The sequence below is a fragment of the Neophocaena asiaeorientalis genome, unplaced genomic scaffold (genome assembly GCF_003031525.2).
Source record: "Neophocaena asiaeorientalis asiaeorientalis breed wild unplaced genomic scaffold, Neophocaena_asiaeorientalis_V1.1 scaffold437, whole genome shotgun sequence".
NCBI lineage: Eukaryota > Metazoa > Chordata > Mammalia > Artiodactyla > Phocoenidae > Neophocaena > Neophocaena asiaeorientalis.
The window spans coordinates 3,488,305-3,513,179 of NW_020173375.1; the positions used below are offsets into that span (position 1 = coordinate 3,488,305).

Sequence of the window (24,875 nt, forward strand, 5' to 3'; positions counted from 1 at the left end):
CTCCCAGGAGCCCAGATGCAATTAGGTCTTCCCTTGACATAGCGAAATTCAGGCCAACAACCGACCCAGTAGAGTCTGGGCTCCCCAGACAGCTTCTGGAATGGGCTGTAAAGAAGGTGGGAAGTGTTCCAACGTCCCCCAACCCCCACCTTCCAGTCTCCCCATCCCACAGCCTGCTCCCTGCTGGAAACGCCCCTTTCCCCTTGACTCCTGCGCCCTCCACGGCCCACACGGCAGTGCCCCTCAGGAGCCCTCTCCGCCACGCCTGTGCCAGATCCCTCTGCCGTCCTCGGAGGAGGGCTCTCTTCACAGTCACGTCTTCCAGACAGGAAGCTGGCAGCAGAAAGTCTACCCCTATCCCAGTGGCCGCACACGTGTGTAGTGCGGCCAGGATGGGAGCCCAGGTCCGTCTGACGGTCGCCACGCACTCCTCCTCCCCGTGGACTGTTCCTCCACCCTGTGACGTGCACGTACTTGCACACGTACAGCCCTGAGGCCCATCAGTCATGCCTGCTGGCCTCCTGGGCCTCAAACCCCCTCCTCTGAACCCCCAGGCCCACGTGGATGCCTTCACTGCTTTCTGGTTGTGTGTCTGTGTCCGTATGTTTTAATGTATGTGTGTGTGTATACACATGCATACGTATGCCTCTGTCTACCTGATTGTGCATCTGTGTCTTGAGCTTCCTGGTGATGCTCAGTGACGGGGGTCTTCCCCTCCACATAGGCTGTGCTCTCTTACAGGACAGGGACCTGGCACCACTCACACAGAATGCACCCTTCTATGTGTTGGCCTGTGACTTTGATAATGCTTCTGGCACATGTTGTCTTCATTCACGAAGGACACAAGAAAAACAAATCTCTGACATTTGTGTCATCACAGTCCTATCCCGTGACCCTGGCAGACATCACTAATCAACTGCAGTCTTCTTTTCTGCTGAGTCCAGACTCTGAATCCTTCTCAACACAGTGTTCTAGGCACATCTACTAATCAATCTCAGAGCTGGTGTGTAGGCTAATCCTCTCTTCCACTATGGCTCTCATGATAGTTGAATCTATGATCTTTGATGGTTAAATTTTCATTTTTATTTTTCCCATGCTTGGAACAAAGATGTGGGCCCAGGAGCAACTGGATTTTTCAAGGGGCAGGGAGTAGCTAGCTGGGACATGTGAGACTGTGTGTGTATCCGTGTGTCTGTGGCAGGAGACTGATTAGGAAAATAAGGGGCAAAATATTTCTCCAGGTTATAGTTCAATAAAAAATGAAAATAATTCACCCATTAAATTTTCTCTTTTCTAAACTTAGATGAGCTTTTCAACAGTCAGGTTTTTAGAACATGCCTATGGGCATGGTTTGAGGCAAACATCATAAGAAAGTTAATTCCTTGAACCTAACAATCTTGTGTGTGTGCTTAGTGGGAAAATGTGTGTCTGTGTGTTTATCTGTTTCTCTGTGTGTCTCAGTATTTGTGCGTGTCTGTGTGCATGACTATATGTGTGTATCTGTGATCTGAGACTGTGTGTGTATCCGTGTGTCTGTCTGTATTTCTGTGTCTGTGTGTGTATCTGTGTATGTGTGTGTGTGTGTGTGTGTGTGTGTGTGTGTGTGTGTTGAGGGGGAGTGGATGGGTGATTGTGTGGAGGAGAGGAACTCAGCCAAAGGGCTTTCTACAATCCCGTTGATTCTGACTTAAGCGTTTAGAAACAGACTGAGTAAGAAAGTAGGGGTCTTACCGGAAGAGCAGAGAACAGCCAAATCAGAGGGGGCTTCATGTTCAAGCTCGAGGCTCCCAGCTTTTGGGGTGAGCAGTAAGGGACTGGCCTGGCTTCTTGAGCAGAGCCAGGCCCGGGTGCACAGTCTCGTGAAGACGAACCCTCTGGAAGAGGTGCCTGGTAGACACTTGAGTTGAGGGACAGTGTATCCCGAAGTCAGATGGCTTGGCGGCTGTCACAGCCAGGCCTGAGAGGCTGGGGGAGAAGAGGACCCCGGCAGTGCTGCAAAGGAAGAAAAGGCAGGATTTGGCAGCTGCTTGAGCGCAGGATTGAAGGCACCGCAGACCACAAGGCGGCTGCCTATCAGAAGCCTGAGGGGTGTGAGAGAAGAACCAGGCCTGGTGGAGGGGAAGGTGAGCCCATCTGGATGCCTGGAGTGTGCAGCCAGCTTCCAGGAGATGGGAGCCTTCACGCTGGACCCAGTCTCGCTGGGGTTCAGAGGGTGAGGAGAAGGGGAGACCAGGGCTGGGTGTAACAAGCCAGCGGCAGGAGGAGGGCTTGGCTGGCAGGGAAGACGTTGGGCATCCAGCCCGGTGAAGTAGCGGCTTCCCTGGCCCACCCACGGCCAGGGCTGAGCAGATGCAGTCAGCCACCCTTAATGCCCCCCATCAGTTTGCCCTGGGCCCCTTTGGTTTGAGGCATGGGCAGGGATGTGTTACAAATAGGCTGTGTGATAACCTTCAGATGCTCTAACACGAAGTCCACAGAGTTGTTTTAGGGGCCATTTCCGGGCCGAGGGGCTGAGGCCCAGGCTGCAGAGGCCCTGTTCTCCTCAGCTAGAACAGCTTCTTCTTCTTTTTTTTAATATTAGGGAAAATAATTTTTTTCAAAGGAAAGCCACAGCTGAAGGAAAGTTTGGGAACCAAGGTCTTAAGCCAGCATCAGCCGTAACAGCTGTAGAGGCCCAGCTTCCCTCCTAGAAGCCAGCCCAGGCCCTGGGGGGAGCGCAGGAAGGACCGCTCCAGGTGGATGGGGTGGGACACCCCCCAATCCTTCCTCCCTGGGTCCCTTCGGGGCCCTCTCCCGTCCCTCTCCCAGACCTTTTCAAGTCAGCCTCAGTTAGCTTAGCTGATATGGTCTGACATTTACAATCATTTCATGCAAAATGATGGGGAAACAAAGAGGGAATGAAATCTAGGAAGCATAAGGATAAAGCTTTGTTTCCAGGTGCTGGTTTCAGAATGTCCTAGAACCACGTCTTTCCCGATCAGACTAGGCTGCCTCCTTACCCACCTTCACATCCCCTTTCTCTGTGTGTCATAAACCATTCTTACTCTTGGCCACACAGGAGGGGTCTCTGGGCAATCGTGTCCTCTTCTTGAAAAAACCTACCATTTACACCAGCTATGTGTCAGACACCATTCTAGGTGCTGGGGAGACAGGAGTGAGCAGACAGACAAAAATCTCTGCTCGTATATATCATTCTACTGATAAATATGACATTTATTTATAGAAATAAATAAAACATGGTGGATCAGATTAGAGCAAATGCTATGAAGAAAAATAAAATCGTGGAGGGGCACGGTGGTTACATTTTAAATCACTTTATTCTTTAAATTATATTTAAATTATAAATATATTTTAATATATTATAATTTATTTCTGTTAATTATTACAAATATAAGTTATATTTAAAATAACTCCTTTTAAATTAAGATATCATGGATATTTAGCTTTATATTAGCTGTCCAGGTGTACGACATAATGGTTCGAGATAAGTATATATTGCAAAACAATCACCACAGTGTCTAGCTAACAACCAGTACCTCACATGGTTCATGTTTTTTTCTTGTGATGAGAACTTGCAAGATCTATTCTCTTAGCAGCTTTCAAATATACAGTACAGGGTTATTAACTATAGTTGCCATGCTGTATGTGACATCCCAGGACCTGTTTATTTTATAACTGGAAGTGTGTACTTTTGACACCCTTCACCCATTTCACCCACCCGACCCCCTTCTTTTTCAAAGAAGGCCTTAATGAGAAGGTTCAACCTGAGCAGAGGTCTAAAGTAGGGCTCGTTGAGAAGGGAGCCCCCCGCAGACATGTAAGATGAGGGAGCAGCCAGTGCCAAGGCCCTGTGTTCAGAGAGCAGCAAGAGGCAGAGTGGCTGGGGTGGAGGAAGTGGGGGGGACAGAAGGCGAGCAGGTCAGAGCAGTGATGAGGCAGGGGACAGGCTCCTCAGGGCTTCAGAGGCTCTGGGACCGACTTTGTTTTTGTTCCCGTATCGGATTTGGGCAGAGGGAACACGGTCTGACATTTCAGCAGGACCACTCTGGCCGCTAGGAGGAGAATAGAGGGCTCTGAGGCAAGAGTGGCGGTGGGTAGAAGGCAAAGCTCAGAAGGGTGCCATGGTGGCTGAGACCAGGTGGTAGTGGTGGAGTTGGTGAGAAGTGGTTGGCTTCCATTGAGGGCCCGGCCAACGGGATTTGCTGGTGGTTGGATGTCGGTGTGAAAGGGCAGTCGAGGATGATGCACAGACGTTTTGCTTGAGCCACTCATAGGATGAGGTGCCATCTACTGAGAGGAGGAGGACTGGGGAGGGGGGCACCAGGTTTTGGGTGGAAGGTGAGGAATGAGCTCTGGGATGCGCCGGGCCTGTGGGAATCAGAAGCGCATACAGAACAAGGAAAGCCATAGGACTGGCTGAGCTCCCAAGACAAGAGCAGAGGTGGGGGGACTGAGCTCTGAGAGTTGAGAGATCAGGGAGGTGAAGAGGAACCAGCCGAGAAGACTGAGAAGGAGCAACGAGGGGCAGCAAACTAGGAGAACATGGTGTCATGGAAACTTAGGGAAAGGAGTGTTTCAGGAAGGCAGAAACTGTCAACTGAATCAAATGCTGCTGAGAGATCAAGAGAGAAGAGAACTGAGAATTGGCCAGCGGACTTGGCAATGAGGAGGTCATTGACAATCTTGGCAAGAGCCACATACCAAGACTCTGGTCCCTATTTCCCGAGACAGGGACACCTGCTTTAACGGCCGGAAGGAGACTGTGGTGTGGACAGAGTAGGGGCTATGAGTGCTGACATCCAGGGCTCCTCTGGTTCAGGTGGACTCACCTTCTGGGGCAGAGGACCATCTCTTTGGATGGAGTCGAGGTCAGAAGATCTGCCAGCACCCCTTTTACCATTTAAGACCCTGCTCCCCAAGCTGGGGCCTTCGGTTCCCCTCTTTGGCTCTGGGTGGGGCTCAGAGAGCACGCTTTCCAGGGAGCACCAGGAACATGAGTTACTGGTGTTTCCACCCGGGAAGGGACTTAGGGCGCTTTAGTCCTCATCCCTCATTCACAGAGGTGGAAGCCAACCCAGGGAGGGCCAGAGCCGATTAGGAGCAGAGCTGCTGGGGCAGAAACTCACTTCTCCAAGGGGCAGTAGACCACTGTAGTTAAGGCGGGGCTCTTTAAACTCAGGCAGTCCTTGTTTGAGCCGCCTCCTGACCTCATGGACATGGCAAGTTACTTAATATTCTGAGCCCCAATTGTGTCGTCTGCAAAAATGCGACTTGTTGAATGATGAAATGAGATAGTGAAGGTTGCTTGGTGGTTATTCTGACTATGAACTCAGAGTCCTTAGGGAGTTTAGTTAGGGAACACGTACTGTTCCTAGGAGCCAGCCAGAATAGGAAGCTTTCTTGAATTTGGCCCCAAAAGCTTTGGTCCTAATGGTTGAGCTTCCCATGGTCTCTAGATACTTCTCTTGGTCTGGTCTAGAAGGCTGAGGCTGGGAAGGGTTTCTGACAACAGGGGAAAGCTGAAACTGCATGCTTGGCCCTCCCGGCAAAGCTGGCACCACAGCTCTGCTTGGGCCCTTGGGTGACACCAGGCAGCTTCTTGCCTCTCTGCTGTGACAGTCCGGTCCACTCTGTGGGTGGGTGAGGACAGAGCCTCTGGTCTCACTTGGCTCCTCTGCTCTCTCTGCAGATCAGCAACGCCATCCTCATCATCTTTGTCAGCTACTTTGGCAGCCGGGTGCACCGTCCGCGGCTGATCGGCATGGGGGGTCTCCTCCTGGCTTCGGGGGCCTTTGTCCTCACCCTCCCACACTTCCTCTCAGAACCTTACCAATACACCGTGACCAGCATGGGTAAGTGATCTCCCACTCTTGCTTCAAGGGGATGAGGGTACATGATTCTGTAGGTTCTGACTTTCAGATACGCTCTGGGGAGAAAAGCTGAAGAAACTTTCTGGTGGGAGAGGACAGCATAGCCCAGAGTGGTATCCATTGCCCCAGAAGCACCCCAACCAACTTTGTGAGACACCCACTCAATCCTCCTGTGCTTTTGGTGGGATCCTGGGATGTTTGGATGCCCAGCATCCTCTCCCATCTTTCATGCTATTGTTGACTATATTTTAGCTCTGCCTGTCTTTACCCTCCTCCCGGTGGTCATTATTAATACAGTTGTTATTTATAAATAGTTCAGTACTTATTTATATTTACCCACAAGTTTACTGGTTTCTTTGCTCACCGTTGCTTCTTGCATTTCACCCACTCTTGTTGATTTAACTTCCTTTTTCCTGAAGTACATCCTTTAGCATTATTTTCAAATAGCTTTTCAAATCTATCTGCCCTATTTTCATGGTTTCTTGGTATTTCCTTATGATTTCTATTTTCATTTTAGTTTCTTCAACTATTTTAAATGTATTTATTTTATAGTCCTTTTTGGATTGTTTTATTAGCGCAAATTTTGAGATTGCTAATCCTCCCACGTTCTGTGTCTGCTTGCTCTTGTTTATGGTGGAGTGTTTCCTTTGTGTTCTGTAATGTTTGATGGTGTGGTCATTGGCAGGGGGATTTTTTTTCCCCCTGTGGAAATTTTGTGTGGTCTGGGTAGGAAATAGCCCCAAGGGTGGTTTTGTATTTGCATTTACTTGGCACCCTGGGAACATCACTGCTTTGGAGCCAAATTTATGATAATGTATTGGCGTGGGATAAATTTGTACTTGTTTGAAGGGATATGGTATGTGGCAGTGGTTTTGTGAGGAGCAGCAAGTGAGAGGCCCAGTCCCTAAATGCTTTTTCTCGGTCTGCTGTATTGGAGTTGAAGATGTCTGAGGATAGCCGGGCCACCCGGGGATGTGCGGAGGTGTAACTGATTCCTGTTCGCTTAAATACCAGGCTTGTTTTTAGTCATATATGCAGATCAGATCCAAGAGGGGAGTCACTTAGAATGCCAAACAGGAATGCTTTATAGGCTGTGAGACCTACAGTGGGGAGGTGGGTAGCTGGAATGGAAAAAGAATGGAGGAACAGTGATGTGTAATGATGAAATGTTTGTTGGGTTGGGAATCTTTTCCCCACCTTCCTTGCAATCACCAGTAGACTGACTGATCACTGATGATTACCATAAATTCACTGTGGCCTTGGATCTATTTGGACTCTTTAAGCCTGAGTCTTGCTTCAAATAGGCCCAGGAGGAAGACAGACCCAAGCTTAGGGGTCTAAGCTCTTTCTCCCCCTCGGTCTAGACAAGGGGTCTGAGGCCAGCTCTGAAGGAGAGTCAGGAGTTGCTGGCCACCTCAGAGAGCCATGTGCCAAGCCTGCTCCAGACACATGGTGTCTGCCCTTCCCCGTCAGCAAGGGAACCTGGGGTGCTGGGGCCAGGCTTCGGGGAGGGCATCCTGCTAGGCGCCACACACCATGGCCTGCTTAGCCTGGGGCTGGCTCCCCCAGCTGGGCCAAATGCCAAGGGCATTTGCATCACGCAGAGCAGCCACCACGGGGAGTGGCTGGAGACCTGCGGGCCTCTGAAAGCAATCACTCTGCTGCTTGTTAGGGATGGGCGTCTTGGGTCCTTTCCACCGCCATCCTCCCTGCTCTGAGGCACACTCTCTGCCTCAGTGCTCTTAGCCCATCTCCACGGAGAGAGGGAAGAAGGGGACTGTGAGAGGGACCACAGCTCGCCTGCCAGCCTGCAGGGAGGAGTCGCTGTCCAGGAGCGTGAGCTTTGTTGTTTTTTGTTTGTGTAAATTCTATTTGCGACAATAGGACACAGTCTCCTTTACGCTGGCTGGGATCAGAGCAGCAGCTGCAAGTGCTCAGGGCTGGGCTACCTTCAGGGCATCTTCCCAGTGCCAGGGGGGTTGGGATAAGGAGGACTTTGGCCCAGGAGCCACATCCTTGGGATCTAGCTGGAGCTGTGGGTGCCAGTACAGCGGGGGCGTGTGCTATGCTAATATGTGCAAACAAAAATATTCATAAAATCTCACTTCGTGGGAAAAGTTTGAAATACGACTCTTACTTCAAATGTATTCCTATGGGAACTTCAGTTTTAAATTATGCAGGGCCATCAGGCACACACAAATTTCATTAAACGCGCCACCCTGAATTATGTCATGAATCTGGACGGTCCGGGGTCTGAAGCTGGGCTTTGAAACCCCCTAACAGCATGGCCTTGGGCCACTTCCTCCGCAGCTGAGTCTCAGTTCCTACCTGCATAAAATGGACCCTCCCCTGCAGGGCTGCGAGGGCCGAAGGATACATGCTCTGAATTTAGCCAAGGGGCTGGCACATGCAGTAACCATTAAGCGGCGGCTTTTATAACAAGTGGTGCTGGGAACAATACATGTAATATGCTGGATAACTAGGGTCCCAAATGAGGAAGCGCCTGCTTCCTCTGGAGAGGCTGACAGCTCACAGCCAATGCGCTGGGTGTCCTGCGGGCATTTGAAGGCAGCTTCTCCCTGGTCCTCACTGTACGGCTGTCCTCTGCTCTAGCCAGAGCGGGGCCCCTTCCTTGGTATAGTCCTTGCTGCGCCTTTACATGTGAGGCATGGGATTTCTCTTGGTTGAAGCTTAGGCTGCTGTTCTGCTCTATTCCCAGACCCTTAAGTTGGAGCCACCTGGTATGCTGGGTAGAGAGAGCATAGACATTCAAATCCCAGCTCAGCCATTTAGGTGCTAAGTCTGCTTAGGCAAGCTCTGTTCATCTTTCTGAACCTCAGTTTCTTCATCTGTAAAGTGGGAACAATAACACCTCCACTTTCAGTGTGTTCTGAGGGCAAAATTAAAACTACATAGTATAGGTAAAGTGCTTCGCCCGTGTTAGCTGTTCAGCACATTTCTCTTTGCCTGCCCTTGATGTGGTATTTGAAATCTCTTCCTCATGAGCAAGGACCCCCAGACCTATTATCATGTGTTGACTGCTGACTCTTTCCCCTTGGAGCAAAGCTGCTCCAGAAATGAACATGGGAAATGAAAAGTAACTCTGTATTTCAGGGAAAAAAATTAAAGAGGAGCTGAATATTGTGGGAATCATAGAGACCTTTAACAACTCATGGCTAATTTTAAAAAGGCCATGCAGACATTTATGAATGTTTAGATTTTCTAAATGTCAGTGGGGTCCGGAAATACGCCTGGCGCCTTTAGAGAAAAGCCTAGCCACCAAGCCAAAGCCTCTAAGACCACTTCTGGAAGGCTCAGAGAGGTTTGGATAGGTGGGAAACAGGCCAACCCGAGACCATTTCTCCCGGGAGACAAGAGAAGGGTCTTCGGAAACAAGTGTCTGGTAGGAGTAGGTGTAACCTGTGAGAGGTCCTGAGCCAAGTCTAGAGGGAAGTCAGCCCCACCCAGACAATGGATGCACACAGGAGGGGCTTCCTGTGGGAGGAGCAGGGCAGGGGGGAGTCTGTTGTATTTTTGGAGCAGTCAAAAAAAGAAAGGGAAGAGTGGCTTTCTAGTCCTCTGCTCATGAAGTTGCCAGTCCCTCACGCACTTCCGTTCATCAGAGGCGTCCCTGGGCAGGAGGGTGGTGGGCAGGCCTGGGGACGGGAGCCTCGGGCTCCTGAGTGACGGTGCCCCTTCCTCGGTGGAGGACACGCCGGCCTGGAGCAGAACCCCAGTGCCACGCAGGGTCCTTCCACTGGGGGAGCCGCTCAGGGGCCCTGAGCTCAGGGCAGTTCAGCGGGGAGCACCCAGCCGTGCCAGAGGGACCCGCTGGGAACTGTGGGGGAAGGGAGTGTGTCTGCAGGGGAGGCGTTCCTCTGTGAGGAGGTGGCCAGCAGTGGAGGGGGGGCGGTGGTGGAAGGTGTGGGGTCTGCGTGGGTGTGGAGGTGGAGGCGGGGACGGACGAGGGGGACAGCAGGGCCGCTGTTAGGGTGGAAGTGCCTAGGGAGGCGGGGGGAGCATGGGTGTGCTGGGGGCAGAGAGTGGGTGGACGGTCGAGCGGGAGGTGCATGGCCCTGCCAGCTGGATCTGTTTAACCTGAAAAGGGGGGGAAGCAGCGGGGGGGGGCGAGTCACAAAACACGTGGGTGTTATCAAGTCAACTGAGAGGGAAACAGCCCTGAACGGATGAGCACAGCTAAGCTAACGAGACCTGATATGGAACCCATTTCCAACACACAGTATAGGAAAGAAGAGAAACGCGTGTGGAGAAATGACAGAAGACACCAGGCTGCTGTGTTGCGTGTCAGGGGAAGGCCAGGGAAGGAGCTGGGGCCGCGGAGAATGGGCATCTCCAAGGCATGGCCCCAGCGGCTGACCTGAGAGCGTTTGCCTCTGTCAGGCTCTCTTAACGTTTGTCTTGTGAGAGAGTCACGACCCACCCTGGCTGGCCTGGAGGCGGGATCCCTTGTTCTGGGTCTCCAGCCCTGGCCCCAGGAGAGACCTGGGGGTGACTCCCCCCTCCCCTGGAGGCTTGTTCCTCACTTCCCTTGCTCAGGGGTGAGGCTGGGGGCTGCAGGCCTGCTCCATGTCTGGTGAGGAGAGGAGGGACGCCTAGGGGCCAGGCTGCATCCTGCGTCCTGCTCCTCTGGGGAGAGCGGCGTCCCAGGGACCCCTGGTGGACTGTGTGTCTTGGGCCCACCCAAGGCAGCAGGGAGGGTCTCCTGGGGAGAGTCATCAGCCAGGGTGGAAAAGGAAGGCTGGTTACTATTCCAGTGGCTATGGTTGCCCCAGGAAAACAGTCAGGAAGTCGGGGATAGCCCCACAGAAGCAGGGTGCCAGCCCCTGTCCCCTGGGGCACTGTGGTTTGAAGAAACCATTGATGCCTCCTGCCTGAGGCCTTGGGCCCCCAAGGACCCCCAGAGGACACAGGGAGCAGCTTCTGCTCTTCTTGCCACACTCAAGGCTGCTGTGCCCAGACACCTCCTGTGGCCCAAAGGCTTGACTAGGGAACAAGCAGGCACATTCGGGCAGCGAGCGACCCACACCACGAGGCAGGAAACGAGCAGAAGCAGTTTCTTTCTCTCAGGAACAAAAGGACTTTTGAGGGTTCAGAGCTTGGATTGGCCACTGTCACGGGATGTGAGGCTCAGAGATCTAAAGGGGGAGACGGCAAAGAGAAGTCAGGTATTTGGAGGCAGGGAGGTCATGGAAGTGGAGCCCTGTGTTGGGATTCGTGACCCTGTAGAAGAGGCCAGAGAGCTGTCTGCACCCGTGAGGGTGCAGCGGGAAGTCAGCAGTCTGGCTCTCACCAGAGCCCCACCAGGCTGGCACCCCGATTTTGGACTTCCTGCCTCCAGAACTGTGAGAAATAATTCCGCTGTGTGTAAGCCTCCCAGGCTATGATTCTTTGGTACAGCAGCCACAGCTGACTCCAGAAGATTCAGTCCCTTTGGCTGGAGCCCCTCCTTGTAGCCTGGGATCTCATTTTGAATTTTCAGCCTTTGGACTGTCTTATTTGCCATTGCCACTGGCTTCACACCATTCATGTCCTTCACAAATCTGTCAGCTGCTCTCGGCTGTCCCCAGGTCTGGGACAGCGGTGCTGCGTGGTGTCTCCCAGGTCACACTGGCCCATCCACGCCTGCATTGGGCACGCCTTGAGCAGTTCTCCCTCGAGGACTCAGCCACGTGTCCACCTCTGGTCTGGATATCTGTCAGGATATCATGACAGGCTTTGTCAGAAGGCTTCCTCCACTCAAGTAACACCGTGTTCTGGCTTCCTGCCAGTCTGGGAGCCCCATTAACAAAGGAAATGAGCTTGGCTTGGCAGGACTGACTCTTGATGAACTCATGTTGGCTCAGCTAATCCCCTTTTTTTTATTTCCCCCTTCAAATTGCTCCTCATTAGCCTGTTAATAAATCTGTGAACAATAAGTTCTGCTTCACTCCCAACTGGGGGGGTGCACATTCTGTTTGAAGAGTAAAATTAAATGGCTCTGAGCTGCCATCCTGTTGCCTCGGGTGTGTCCTGCTTCCCTCCTATCCACTAACAAACAGTGTTGATGATGAGCTGAGCTGGGTGATGCCTCTTTCCGAGGCCTGGTGGCAGTTCCTCAGGGGCGGGCGCGTGTGTGGGGAGGGGGGTAGGGTGGGGCTGAGGCAAGCCCCTTGCCAGCAGCGTGGTGCCCAGCCTGTCACACAGCGCACAGTGGACCTGCCCTCTCATGCCCAGCTCACTGGTCACATGGCCTCCTCAATACAAGTAGGCATTTCCCCAAGGCCCCTCTAGTGCCAGGGTGGCGGTGCGGAAGGGGCGTCCAGCCTCAGTCTCAGTCTCGGAAAGTCAGTCTTGAGAGCAGAGCAGGGGATCCCTCTTCCTCCACTCACCTAAGCTCACTCTTTTCCTGCATGGATGTGAATCCTTGCAAGCAACCCACTTGCCCTCAACCCCTCTGTTACATCCATCCGTTGCTAGTGACCAGCGCTGATCTTACTTGTCTCTAAGTTTCTGGATCCAGTCCCCAAGTCCTTAAAAACCTGGGCCATAATGCCTGTCTCCAGGGTTCTGCCATCTCCCTCATCTGTTTAAATTTCTCCGTTTCTGGCCTATTTGGATGAATATGTATCTTACTGTGTGATCACTATATCCCAGGTTATGACATTGTTATTCATTTGCATCTGAATAAGAATGTTACAAGGTAGGTATGATTATCTGTATCTGTTTTGGAGATGAAGAGACTAAGATTCTGAGAGTCCCCTGACCGGTGAGCAGTGGAACCAAGATTTGAACCCGGTCTGTCTGACTTCAAAATATGAATTCCTTGCACTGCTCCACCAGCTGTCAACCCCCAGCTAGTGCAGAAGAATATGCTCTCCTAGTTTCCCAAAATAAAAGTCAGAATGCACGTGCCCATAGAAATCATTTTCTAAGTGGAGGCTTAGTCTAGTTGGAAGAGAACACATGTTATCACAGGGGCACGATGGACTGACAAGTGAACTCCATGGGGACCCAATCACTTCTGATATGCAAACAGGTCACTTTATAAATGACTTTGAGATCTCAATCATGGGTAAGTTCGGGACAGCCTGTTCCAGGCTGGCCGGTGGGCGTGGCCAGAGTTTCGGGAAGAACTGTTGAGCGGCCGAATTTAGGAGGATGAGGAAATAGGTCTTTCAGAGTGGAACATTCTGAATGAGGTTCCAGGAGTTTGCTGATAGCTCGAGGCTTGGTATTTTGGCCACGCTTCCAGAATACTCTCTGGAAACACTGCTGCCTTTGTTGTTCTCTTATGGGTCGCTTCTGAAGTTTGGGCCTTGCTAACCTCCTCCTCATGTGGCCCTACTCACCCGCAAACGGTGCCCCCTTCCGAGCAGGGAGGTAATGGGTGGCTCTCAAGGTGCTGCCCTCTTGTTTCCTGGCACAATTCCCTCTTTCCTCTACCAGACAAGAAGGACTACTCAAAGGAAAGCCCACTCGCCACAGCCTTCCTATGTTGCTCAACCCTTCTAGGGTCCTCTCTTGACCCCAGCGCTGTATCTTTGTGCAGAGACCTCTTATTAGACCCTTGACAGCCCGCTGGCCTCAGCCTGGCCGCACCTGGAATGTGTGTCCTTGAACAATGGAGAGGCCAGGCCTTAGTCTGCCCAGTTCCACCCATCTCCGTGGGTCCCATTCCAGGGAGGTAGCCCTTTCTGCCACCGCGTCCCCACTTTGCAAACCCACGGAGGGGTTCAGAAATTAGAGCTGAAATTCTGCGTATGTAAATTGTGGGATGAGTCAGAGGGTTGACTGGCGTGCATCTGGGCTGGTGGGGGGGGGGTAGCTGGAGGAGGGGAGAGGTCCCGAATTGTTTCTAGTTAGCCCTGTGAAAACTGGCACGGCTAGACCTCTGGTGTCTTGTGGGAAGAAGAATGTGCTCTGACAAACTTGAGCCTTCCAGAAGTGGGCCTCAGGGAAGATGAGAAACAGACTGACAGCCAGTTCGAACATACCCCCTCCCTCCCTTACGCAGGCCCCTCAAGGCGGAGGCGGGTGGCCCCCGAGTCTGTGGTAGCTGGAAGAAGCAGGCGTTTCTCTGACCATATCACAGGATCTGATGGTGGGCAGGTGGGAGAAGGAGGGTGGTGAGCTTCTCTAAGTCCAAGGAGAGGACTGGGTGCGGGGCCTTTGCTGGAACACCTGAGGAGCGGGGAGAGGTTGCTCTCTCCTTCACGTGGCCCGAGCTCTTCTGCTCCAGGGAGGAGAGGGGTGGGGTGGGCTGCAGAAAGCTGAGTCCCACCGTTCTGCCAATGGGTCCTGATACAGGTCTTCTCACTCCATCACTGTCTTCTTTTTTTTTTTTTTTTTTTGCGGTACGCGGGCCTCTCACTGTTGTGGCCTCTCCCGTTGCGGAGCACAGACTCCGGACGCGCAGGCTCAGCAGCCATGGCTCACGGGCCCAGCTGCTCCACGGCACGTGGGATCCTCCCAGACCGGGGCACTAACCCGCGTCCCCTGAATCGGCAGGTGGACTCTCAACCACTGCGCCACCAGGGAAGCCCTGTCTTCTTCTTTTTAAGAGAAGAGCCTAACATTCTAAACTCTAGAAGACTCTGTCTTCACCAGAGTGAGCTGGCCACGGCCATCACCGCAGGGAGGCCCAGGCGTGAGTTCCTGGAAAGCTCAGACCTTGTCTCTGACAAACACCTTCACCACAACACAACACGTCAGGGAGCAGCGGGTCCTCCCCACCGCCGCACCCCGCCTCCAGGACGGAGAGCAAGCTGCTGCTTCCCAGGTGGAGGAACTGATCTTTCCCTTTCGCTTGTGTCACAGCCTGGTCTGGGGTGGATTTGGCCCCATTTAGAGAGTTTGTTGGGAGATCTTGAATCAATTTGGAATGTAGAATAGCCCAAGAAGATCTCAGTAGACTTGGATTTAATTTGGGGCCAATTGATTATCTTTTAAAGTACACATTTTAAAAAATTTATTTATTTTAATTAATTTATTTTTGGCCGCGTTGGGTCTTCGTTGCTGCACGTGGGCTTTCTCTAGTTGTGGCGAGTGGGGAGCTAGTCTTCATTGTGGCACATGGGCTTCTCACTATGGTGGCTTCTCTTGTCGGGGAGCAAGGGCTCTAGGCGTGCAGGCTTCAGCAGTTGTGGCACGCGGGCTCAGCAGTTGTGGCTCACGGGCTCTAGAGCGCAGGCTCAGTAGTTTTGGCACACGGGCTTAGTTGCTCTGCGGCATGTGAGATCTTCCCGGACCAGGGCTCGAACCTGTGTCTACAGCATTGGCAGGCGGATTCTTAAACACTGTGCCACCAGGGAAGTCCCCAAATACACATTTTTAATAAAGGCAGTTAGTTTCTGACATGTAATCTGACGTTCTACAAGTTAATGATAACAGTTAAAAGATCCCCAGAGAATTTTGCCTCCTGGACACTTCATTAGGTGAAATTTCATGAGGATTTTTGTGGCATTGGTGCACTGTGCAACATGCCATGTAAAGACTTAATAAGCCAGTCAACATTTTTACAATCTTTGATGACCGCTAAATGGCACACAAAAAATAATTTTGCCAGCAACAATGTTCTAATAAATGTGACTTTAGTAAAATAATAAGAATCAGCAAAAGCAAGAACTAGAGCTCTGAAAAGAAACACTTATTCTCTGGCCCTTTGTTTCTGAGGCTCCTTTTTCCGTACAGCCAGCCTGGCCTTGTGTATCTCACACACCCGCTGTGGGCCGAGCATCCCCGTGCTCGCAGCCGTGGAGTAGATCAGCACTCCCTGCCTGCCTCTCATGCAACACGCAGCCTCACCTATTTTACCACCGAAGTAGCTCTTGGCTGGGTCAGTTCTGCTCTTTACACACGGGCCTTAGAAAACTGGTTAATCCCTCCAGTGTGTTAGCTGTACTGCCCCCCCTCCTGATCGTCACCCTCTGGGCTCTCCTTAGGATGTAATCCAGGCCCCTTTGCGGGACACAGCAGCCCTCCAGGAGCAGCTGGGCCTCGCCCTGGTGGTGTTTGCATACCGACCCCGCTGAACCTCTGAGCTCTCCCCTCCTCAGCACTGCTCTTCTGTCTCTTGCTGATTCTTCTCAGCTCAGAGGCTATTGTCTCTGGGAATCCTTCCCAAACCCTCTCCCCAACAGCACTGGGTTTGGTGCCTCCCCACATGCTCTCTGGTACGCTGTGGATACCAGGCTGTATTTTTTATTGTGGTAAAATATATATAACATAAAATTTGCTATTTAAACATGTCCAATTCAGGGCATTAAGTACTTTCACACTGTTGTACAGCCATTGTCACCATCCATCTTCAGAGCTTTTTCATCTTTCCCAATGGAAACTGTGCCCCTTAAACACTAACTCCCTCTTCCCCCTTCCCCCAGCCCCTGCCTGGCAACCACCATTCTGCTTTCTGTCTCTATGAATTTGTCTATTCTAGGTTCCTCATATAAATGGAATCATGCAATGGTTGTACTTTTGTGTCTGACTTGTTTCTGTTAGCATGATATCTTCAAGGTTCATTCATTTTGTATGTAGCATGTGTATTAAGCCTTCCTTTTTAAGGCTCAGTAATATTCCATTGCATGTGTATATCACATTATGTTTAACCATTCATCTGATGGACATTTGGGTTGTTTCCACCTTTTGGCTATTGTGAATAATCTGGCTATGAACACCAGTGTACAAATATCTGTTCAAGTCCTGGCTTTGAATTCTTTTGGGTAAATACCCAGGAGTGTACATGCTGGATAATATGGTAGTTCTATGTTTAATTTTTTTTGAAGAGCTTCCATACTGTTTTCCACAGTGGCTGCACTATTTTACATTCTTACCAGCAATGCACAAGGGCTCTAATTTCTCTACATCTTACCCAACACTTGTTTTCTGTTTTTTGAAGGGTATGAAATGGTATCTCACTGTGGTTTTGATTTGACCAATATTTTGGCAACATTGCGGTTGCTTCTTTGATGATGTATGTAGCACAGCAGACAGAAGGCTTTGGGAGGTGTGTCCAGGTGTCTTTTCAGGTCTTAGCATCCCAGCTTTTCCCTGTGAGGCAGGCATCGTCCATGGGAGCTGACGGGCCTGGGTGTGGTCCTTCAGTGGCTGCCCTGGGAGCAGGGGCCAATTCTTTGCACCTCTTTCCCAGTGTGGTCATTTGCCTTTGGGGGATCTTTACTCCACCCTTGCACTTAAGGGAGACCTGGCCCTGCCACCCCATAGCCCACAAGACAACATGTGACAGGGAGCTGCTGTCACACCTAGACAGAGACAGGCAGCTCAGCCAAACACATTTGCAAGTGACAGTAGCCCACGGTTTTAGGGAACTCCAAACTGTGCTCATTTCCTCATACAAAATCTACTCGAAATTTGTTTGAATCTTCTGAAAAGAAATGCCCATTTGAGAACTTGCCCATTTGAGCAGCTTTTTAATTTACGAGCCCTTTGGATGTGTGTCACCTCAGTCAAAGTTGGCAGAGGGAGGTGAGCAGGGCGAGTGGCCAACCGTTTGAGTGACCACACAGCTGCACCTGGCCAGTTGGTAGCACGGGTCAGAGGGTGGCCAGGGCCAGGCAACCAGCTCTGCCCTCATTCCTGAACCTGCCCATATGGTCTTGAGAAGGGTAGTGGGGTCTTTTTCTAAAGACTAGCACAGCCCACAGCGTGTAAACGCTCACCCGCTGGGGTGTCCGTGTGGCTGCCGCACTGAGGGCACGGAGTGTGCTGTGAGCCTGGCCCTCCGGCTACCGCCCGCCCTCTACAGTGCATGGCCCCTTCCCCAGAATCCTCTGAGGTCTCTCAAAGTCAAGGTCACTGACGTGAGGAGTCAGATCCAGGACTAGAACCCAGGTCCCAGGCTCCCAGTCCAGCCGCTCCAACATCTATGGGCCTTGCCAGCCCACAGCCACCTGGGCCTCCCCCTGGGGATGGGCGTGAGTCTGCCAGCACCACAGCCCCGTCTCTGAGTGTTGGACATGGGGCAGTGTTGGTGGGAGGGCTCCTGAGTGTGGTGAGGAGTGGCTCTTTCTCCGCAGGAACATTTCACAGCTTTGTGCTTCCAGACTAAAGTGACGATCCTGAGAATCAGGCCCTTACAGCATCACTGAGGCACACCAGCCTTCCCACAAAGGGGCAGGCACAGCCATCAGCCATGCTGACTAACCAGCGTGTCCAACTTTTCATGCCTGCTCCCCTTTCTGGAACCATAGCCTTCTAGCACTTTAATGACCCATAGGGACTCTTCCTATCCGGCCACCTTATGGTCTCTGCCTAAAGGGAAACTGAGGCTCAGAGAGGTTCAGAAACTTGCTCAAGATCATACAGCTACCTGGGGCTAAAACCAATTTTTCTTTCTTTAAAAAAAAAAAAAAACCTCTGTTGAGATATGACTGACATGTAAAAAGCTCTACATAGTAATGTATAAAACTTAACGAATTTGAGGATGAATATACCCATGAAACCCACCATCATCAAAGCCACAGACATATCCATTACACCCCAAAGTTTCCTCCTGCCCCTTTATTAGTGTTGTGTGTGTTAAGAACACTTAAGTTTTACCCTCTTAGTAGATTTTGAGTATACAGCGCAGTATTGTTATCTAGAGGCGCTATGCTGTCTAGTAGATCTCCAGAACTTATCTAACATAACTGAAACCTTATACCCTTGACCATCACCTCCCCAGTTACCCCTCCCCCAAGCCCCTGGCGATCACCATCCTACTCTCTGCTTCTTTGTGTTTGACTGTTTTAGATTCCACATATAAGTGAGATCATACAGTATTTGTCTTTCAGTGTCTGGCTTATTTCACCAAAGCCAATTTCTTGACTCTTTATACCATGTGTTTGTTTCGTCTCTTTGTCTCGGATTTCAGCAAAACTCCCAGCAGCCAGCCCCTTTCCAGGATACCTCTACCTGGGAGGAAGTTCCCAGCCACTTACAGAGGTCAGAGGGCTCATGTGTTTGAATGTAACTAGGGATGGGTAGAGGAATCTCCCCAGGCCTGGCTCCTGCATCCCTGAAAAATGTGTGTTGTGTCTTTTCAAAACTGCCATTTCAGATTCGATTTCATTAAGGACTTTGAGTCAGGCACATATGGGTTCAAATACCAGCTCTGCCCCAGATCAGCCACTTATGTGGGCCAATAACCCCTGTGAACAGGACAAAATGTACGTCACAGCCTTGGCAGTGTCTGCCTGTGCAGTAAATAGAAGCTTAAAAATTCTGGCGCTGGAACTTGGATCTCTACAGTAAAGCGTGTAAGTCAGAGAAAGCCCCAATACACAAGCAAGGAGAGGCGTCAAGGAAGGTGGGGTGGGCCCTAGTGTGATGGGCCTGACTTTTGCAGGCCTAGGGCAATGGCTGTGGAACAAAGAAATTAAAAGTGAGAGAGACATTGTTACATTTTGGCTATATATTTTTATGAAAAAAATATTTTTAATTTAAAAGCTTTCACTGTTGCTTCATTTCAAAAGTATCTTGTGTTCATTATAGAAAAATTAGAAAGTACACTGAGGCAAGCACACACACACAAAGATCATCACAATCCCGTCACCCTGAGAGAACCATGGTCTTCCAGAGTTTTTCTCTGTATATTCCATCAGGCCGCATACATTTTATAAATGAGGGATCATATTCTTCTCCAAACTACTAGTTTTTGTTTGTTTGTTTGTTTTGCGGTACGCGGGCCTCTCACTGTTGTGGCCTCTCCCGTTGCGGAGCACAGGCTCCGGACGCGCAGGCTCAGCGGCCATGGCTCACGGGCCCAGCCGCTCCACGGCATGTGGGATCTTCCCGGACCGGGGCACGAACCCACGTCCCGTGCATCGGCAGGCGGACTCTCTACCACTGTGCCACCAGGGAAGCCCTACTAGTTATTTTTTGACTCTACAAGATGTTACAGCTGTCTTTGCATGTCAGTAAGGCTACCTCCCCACTCTAATTCTAAGAGGCGCCTTCTATTTACCCATGTGGTTAGACCACTCTCTATCCAAACCCTGAATTGAAAGGTGGGACAGCGGGTGTGGAGTGGGAGGGTGAAGGTACAGAGGGACACTCCCAAACGTCTGGGGCTGGCCGTTGGCCTGGGTGCACACAGCTCCCCTGCACACGGCTGGTGTCAGGTCTGGATGACCTCAGCCAGACAGGCGTCTTGGCCCACTTTGCCAAGGGGCCCCCTGATCGATGAGGGAGCCCCCTAGGCCAGTGGTTTTTAAACATGTCCTACACAGGCACTAGTATAGAGGACAGGAGATGCTGGGGCCAGGCTGGACAAGCACGTGTGTCTGCGGGAGGTTAGGGGACGATAGGAGGGCAGATCCCTCCCCAGCCCCACCGTCCAGGGTAGCCCGGAACTCAACAGCACTGGGCAGAGTCTAGTGTGATGGACATATCCCGTCCACGGCCCTCACTTTTCCTCTCTGTGGGACTCTGAGGCCCACCCAGCTCAGAGCTCTGCCACCTCTGAGAGGGCCACAAATGAGAGTGAAACGGGACTCCAAGGAGAGGGATCAGTGATGTTAGCGGTTTCCATTGGCTTCTACAAGGCTGGAAAAGAAGGTATCTCATGGAAAGAAGCCCTCAGGAGCCGTCAAGGCCCCGGAGAGCTGACAGTGCTCTTTGTTTAGTGTGAGCCAAATGGGAAACAGTGGCATGGGAGGGGCAGTCCAGCCTGGCCAGGTCCCCAAAGCCATAGGCACTGGTGCCCACAGGCCACACTGCGGCCTCTGGGGCCCTCACAGAAGGTGCAGCCTAGCTCCTGTGGGTGCAGCCTCGCCCCCCATCTGTAACAGGAGGGTTTAAACCAGAGGGTCTCAAAGTCCCTTCAGCTTCCCAGGTTCTTGATCCTTGGGAGCTGCCAGGTTGGGTAAGCACGTTCAATGCCTTTGACAACAGGGCTCTTTAGCGTGACCCAATGCCGGGTTCATCTAGGAGTGAGGGCTCTGGGGGTCATGACCCCCGGCGAGCATCCCAGGCTGGGGGTGACACCATCTTCTGTGGGACAGAATGACCTCTGTCCTGCTAAAGTGAACCACACCTTGGGGGCCCGAGCCTGAGGCTGCGCACAGGGGCGCTGAAGGCCGACAAGCCTGGGTGTTGACCTTGGCTCCCTCTTTCCCAGGGAGGAAGGTACTGATCCCTGCATGCCCAGCCCCCCACCTGTACCCAGAGAGGAGAAGGAATGGATCCCCGGGAGACGAGGATGGCTCTCACACCCGACAAGGGCTGCGCCACCTCAGGGCAGGGAGCCCACCCTCTCCCCTCCACTCCAGAAGGCCTGAGAGAAAGTCCGGGTCTCGAAGCCAGCTGATGCGGCCAGGACTCCAGGGTGGGGGTGACCGGCGCCCTCTGTCTCATTGCAGGGAACAGCAGCCGCCTCCAGACTGAGCTCTGTCAGAAACACTGGCAGGGCCTGCCCCCCAGCAGGTGCCACAGCAGCACCCAGGACTCCCGGAAGGAGACCAGCAGCATGTGGGGTCTGATGGTGGTGGCCCAGCTGCTGGCAGGCATCGGCACGGTGCCCATCCAGCCGTTCGGGATCTCCTATGTGGACGACTTCTCGGAGCCCAACAACTCGCCCCTGTACATCTGTGAGTCGGGCTTGAAGAGGGCTGCGGGATGGGGGCGGGTCCTGACGTGGCCCAGCCAATGCGTGCAGAGGTCTGGGGATCTGACACACCTGGTTTGAGTCCCAGCCCAGGCCCCAGCTCCTCACCAACAGGATGGGGCCCACAGTCTCTGTGCACTGGGGACGTAGGAGTACCTGAGGTGATGTATGTGAGCCCTTGGTCCCAGGGCAGGCACCGGGCAGCTCCTCGACCAGCAGTAGCTACTGCGTCTGTCACGTCTGGGCACAGGCTGGGCACACATGTTCTCTGAGCCATCCACTTAGGGAGAAGTTTGGCCTCAAAGAAGCATATGCAAAGCAGATAGCACATGACCATCTGACTGACCAAATCCTTCCCTTAGAACAAGCCACACTGAGCATCCTCAGGGCCCACGGCCCAGACCAGACAGACCACACCCACAGGCTCTGTGGCCCACAAGCTCCCCCAGGGCTGCCACTGCCACACTGTACCTGCAAGGAGATTTGCCCACCAGCACGCACCTGGGCCAGCATCTGTAAATGCCGAGGAGGCCGCTTCTGTCCCAGCAAGCGGATCTCTCTGGCATCCGGCTGGAGGAGAAACAACTTTGGTTCCGCACATCTCAGGATCTTGAGTGCCTGTAGTAAATGCCACAGGTGTGGACCTGTCAGGGCCAGGGGACAGATGGGGTGATGTCTCAGGAAGCCCTCAGCAAGGGAGAGAGCCCGAGGCTGCCACCCTCTCAATCCCTCTCAGCCTCCTTTCCTCCTCCCCTTTCCAGCCATCTTATTTGCCATCTCTGTATTCGGACCGGCTTTCGGGTACCTGCTGGGCTCGGTCATGCTACAGATCTTTGTGGACTACGGCAGAGTGGACACAGGTGAGTGTGTGCCAGGACCACAACCCCCAGCCAGTCAGGACAAGGATGAAGCTTGAACTTTAAATGCTCACGGCCCCCTCGCCACCCACTCCCTCCCTCCCTCCTGTAGTCAGCGGACAGGTGGGCCTCCTCTCTCCAGCGGGTGGGGGTGGGCAAGGGGGATGCGCTGCTGAAGAAAGCACACTTTCTGCAGCGGGAAACCTTGAGACCTAGGGCAGGGCCTCAGGTGTTGCCACCACAGCTGCCTGTCTTGGTGGTGGTATTAAAAAGAGCTCTATGATTCTTTGATTCTAAGATGGTTTTGATTGCTTAAAAAAATATTGGTAAGAGCTCTTTTGGGGAAAAGAAGAAGCACTACATAGAGTACACACATGGATTATGACTCCCATCCAGAGGGGTGTAACATCGTGTTTAACCATGTGGGCACAGGTAGTAGAGAGCCTGTGTCTAATCCTGGTTCCACCTCCTCTACTGGCTGAGTGATCTTGGGCAAGTACCTTCATCCTTGCTGTGCCTCAGTTTCCTTATCTGTAAAAAGGGGCTAATGATAGGGAAATAGAGATGTTGCAGTGTTTAGAACATGCCTGATATATATTGAGGTTGACAGGAGTGAGCTCTTTAAAAAGTGATCTGGATGAAGCCACTGTGTATCTTAGGATGAGAAAGTACAGTCCATAGACAGGAGCACACGTACTGAGTTAACCGTTCAGGGAGCCGACCCCAGGATGGACCCTGCAAGGGCATATGGTTATTGTGAGGTTGCCTTACACACCCCAGCCTCCCACAAGGCAGGGAAGGCTGGCAGTGTAACAGAGGGACAGACAAAGTACTTGATGAGGTGATGAGGGAGGGCCTCCCAGGGAGGGAGGTGAGGTCTGCATCCCATGTGGATGGAATTACACAGGTGGTGATGGGAGAGGCCTTCCCAGTGGAGGAAACCATCCGGGCAGAGCCAAGGGGGGCAATGCGTGGGGCGTGTGTGGGTGATATGTAAGTTCCCACAGGCCAGATGTGGCTGGAAGGCAGGTCCAAGCCAGACCTTCAGGAATAACACCCCACCCCCACCCCCCAGTGCCCAGCACCCAGATCAGAACCTGCCTGTCTCACAAAGAATGTGGGCAGGCCTTAACCCAGTCATGCTGCCAGAGCCCATAGACTCCTGTCCCTGGAACTGTCTGACCACAAGGTCATCTGCTCAGGGTCATCCACCTGTACTTCAAATGAAAGGGCAAAGCTAACAGAGCTGTCTGCTCAGGGTCAAGCCATCTTTGCCCTTCACTGGCACTTCCTGAGTTGGGTCCTGGCTCTTCCTTGCCCAAAGAGACTAGCAACTGAGCTCCCAGGCCACCAGGGACAGTGCCCAGGACAGTGTTGGGCTGAGGGCTGTTCTGCTATCTTCTCCCTCCTTCCATGCCCATGTAGTTTCTTTACAGAGAGAAACACAGTGGCAGACCCTTAGACGTGGATGGGAGACTACAAAGAAGAAAGCATCTCCTTCAGAGGCCTGGTAGCCTACTCTGTTGGTGGTTGTTTTTTTGAGCATCTAAGGATTATGAGGCCTCCTTTCTTAGGGATCAATAAAGTTGGGAGGCAGTAGCATCCAGTGATTAAGAGTGCAGGTTTGGAAACCAAGAATACATGCATGGGTTTGAAAATTGACCAATGAAATGGCGCTTGCAGGCCAAAGTTAACCTCACTGATCCTCCCAGTGGCCTCCGTTCTCTGAGAAGACCAGAGTGGCCTGGAGAGAGAACGCCGACTGGATGAAGATGCTAGCTCACAGCTTACCTCTTCTGCATCATGGGAAGAAAGTTCCCCCGATCAGTAAGGTGAGATCATACATTCATCCAACAAACACTTGTGTCCTTTGTTTTCTCTTCAGCTGCAGTTAACTTGAGCCCCGGAGACCCCCGATGGATAGGAGCCTGGTGGCTGGGTCTGCTCATTTCCTCAGCCTGCCTGGTTGTTACCTCTTTCCCCTTTTTTTTCTTTCCTCGAGCAATGCCCAGAGGAATGGAGGTAAGCTTCTGAGAACCCACAATTCTACCTATTATGAGAGTTTCATAAGAGTACGTAGAGGTAGAAAATAAACAGAGCTGAGAAGTTGCAGCAGGTTAAGTAAATTCTGGGTGAAATCTAAACAAGTTTCATGATACAGGACTTCTGAGAGACTTTGGGAGGTGAGAGTGCTTGTGAATTTCCAAAAGATGGTATCTCATCAGTGTTCCCTTACCGTGTTAGCATCTCAGAGATTAGGAGGGCTCCAGGGAATGTAGTTTGAGGAAACACTGAGTTCATCTAAAGTGGGATAAAGAATTAAGAGCCAATAAAAGCTGCATATGTGACCTGGAGCAGTTGACTTTTGCATGTGATAGGGCCGGTCGTGTCTAATCCTAAAGGACTGAGTAAGAAGGGGATTCCTAGCGCTGCAGAGCGTGAGGGTGAGCTGTGAGTGGAGCATACTTTGAGCCGACTGCCCTGCCCTGCATCTTCCAGTCATATCTGTTGGGGAAAGAAATCAGGGAAGGATGAGAATGGAAAACA

General features: G+C 52.0%; 1 protein-coding gene across 2 annotated transcripts in view; it reads left to right on the forward strand.

Annotated features, from left to right (window-relative positions):
• SLCO2A1 (solute carrier organic anion transporter family member 2A1) overlaps positions 1-24,875 on the forward strand; it is an 83,611-nt gene that overhangs the window by 44,121 nt on the left and 14,615 nt on the right. For both annotated transcript variants that reach the window (XM_024746250.1, XM_024746249.1), the window contains exons 3-6: positions 5,690-5,852; positions 21,227-21,454; positions 22,233-22,331; positions 24,214-24,350. In XM_024746250.1, coding sequence (XP_024602018.1) covers positions 5,690-5,852; positions 21,227-21,454; positions 22,233-22,331; positions 24,214-24,350 — 627 coding nt within the window. The remainder of the gene's footprint in view (positions 1-5,689; positions 5,853-21,226; positions 21,455-22,232; positions 22,332-24,213; positions 24,351-24,875) is intronic.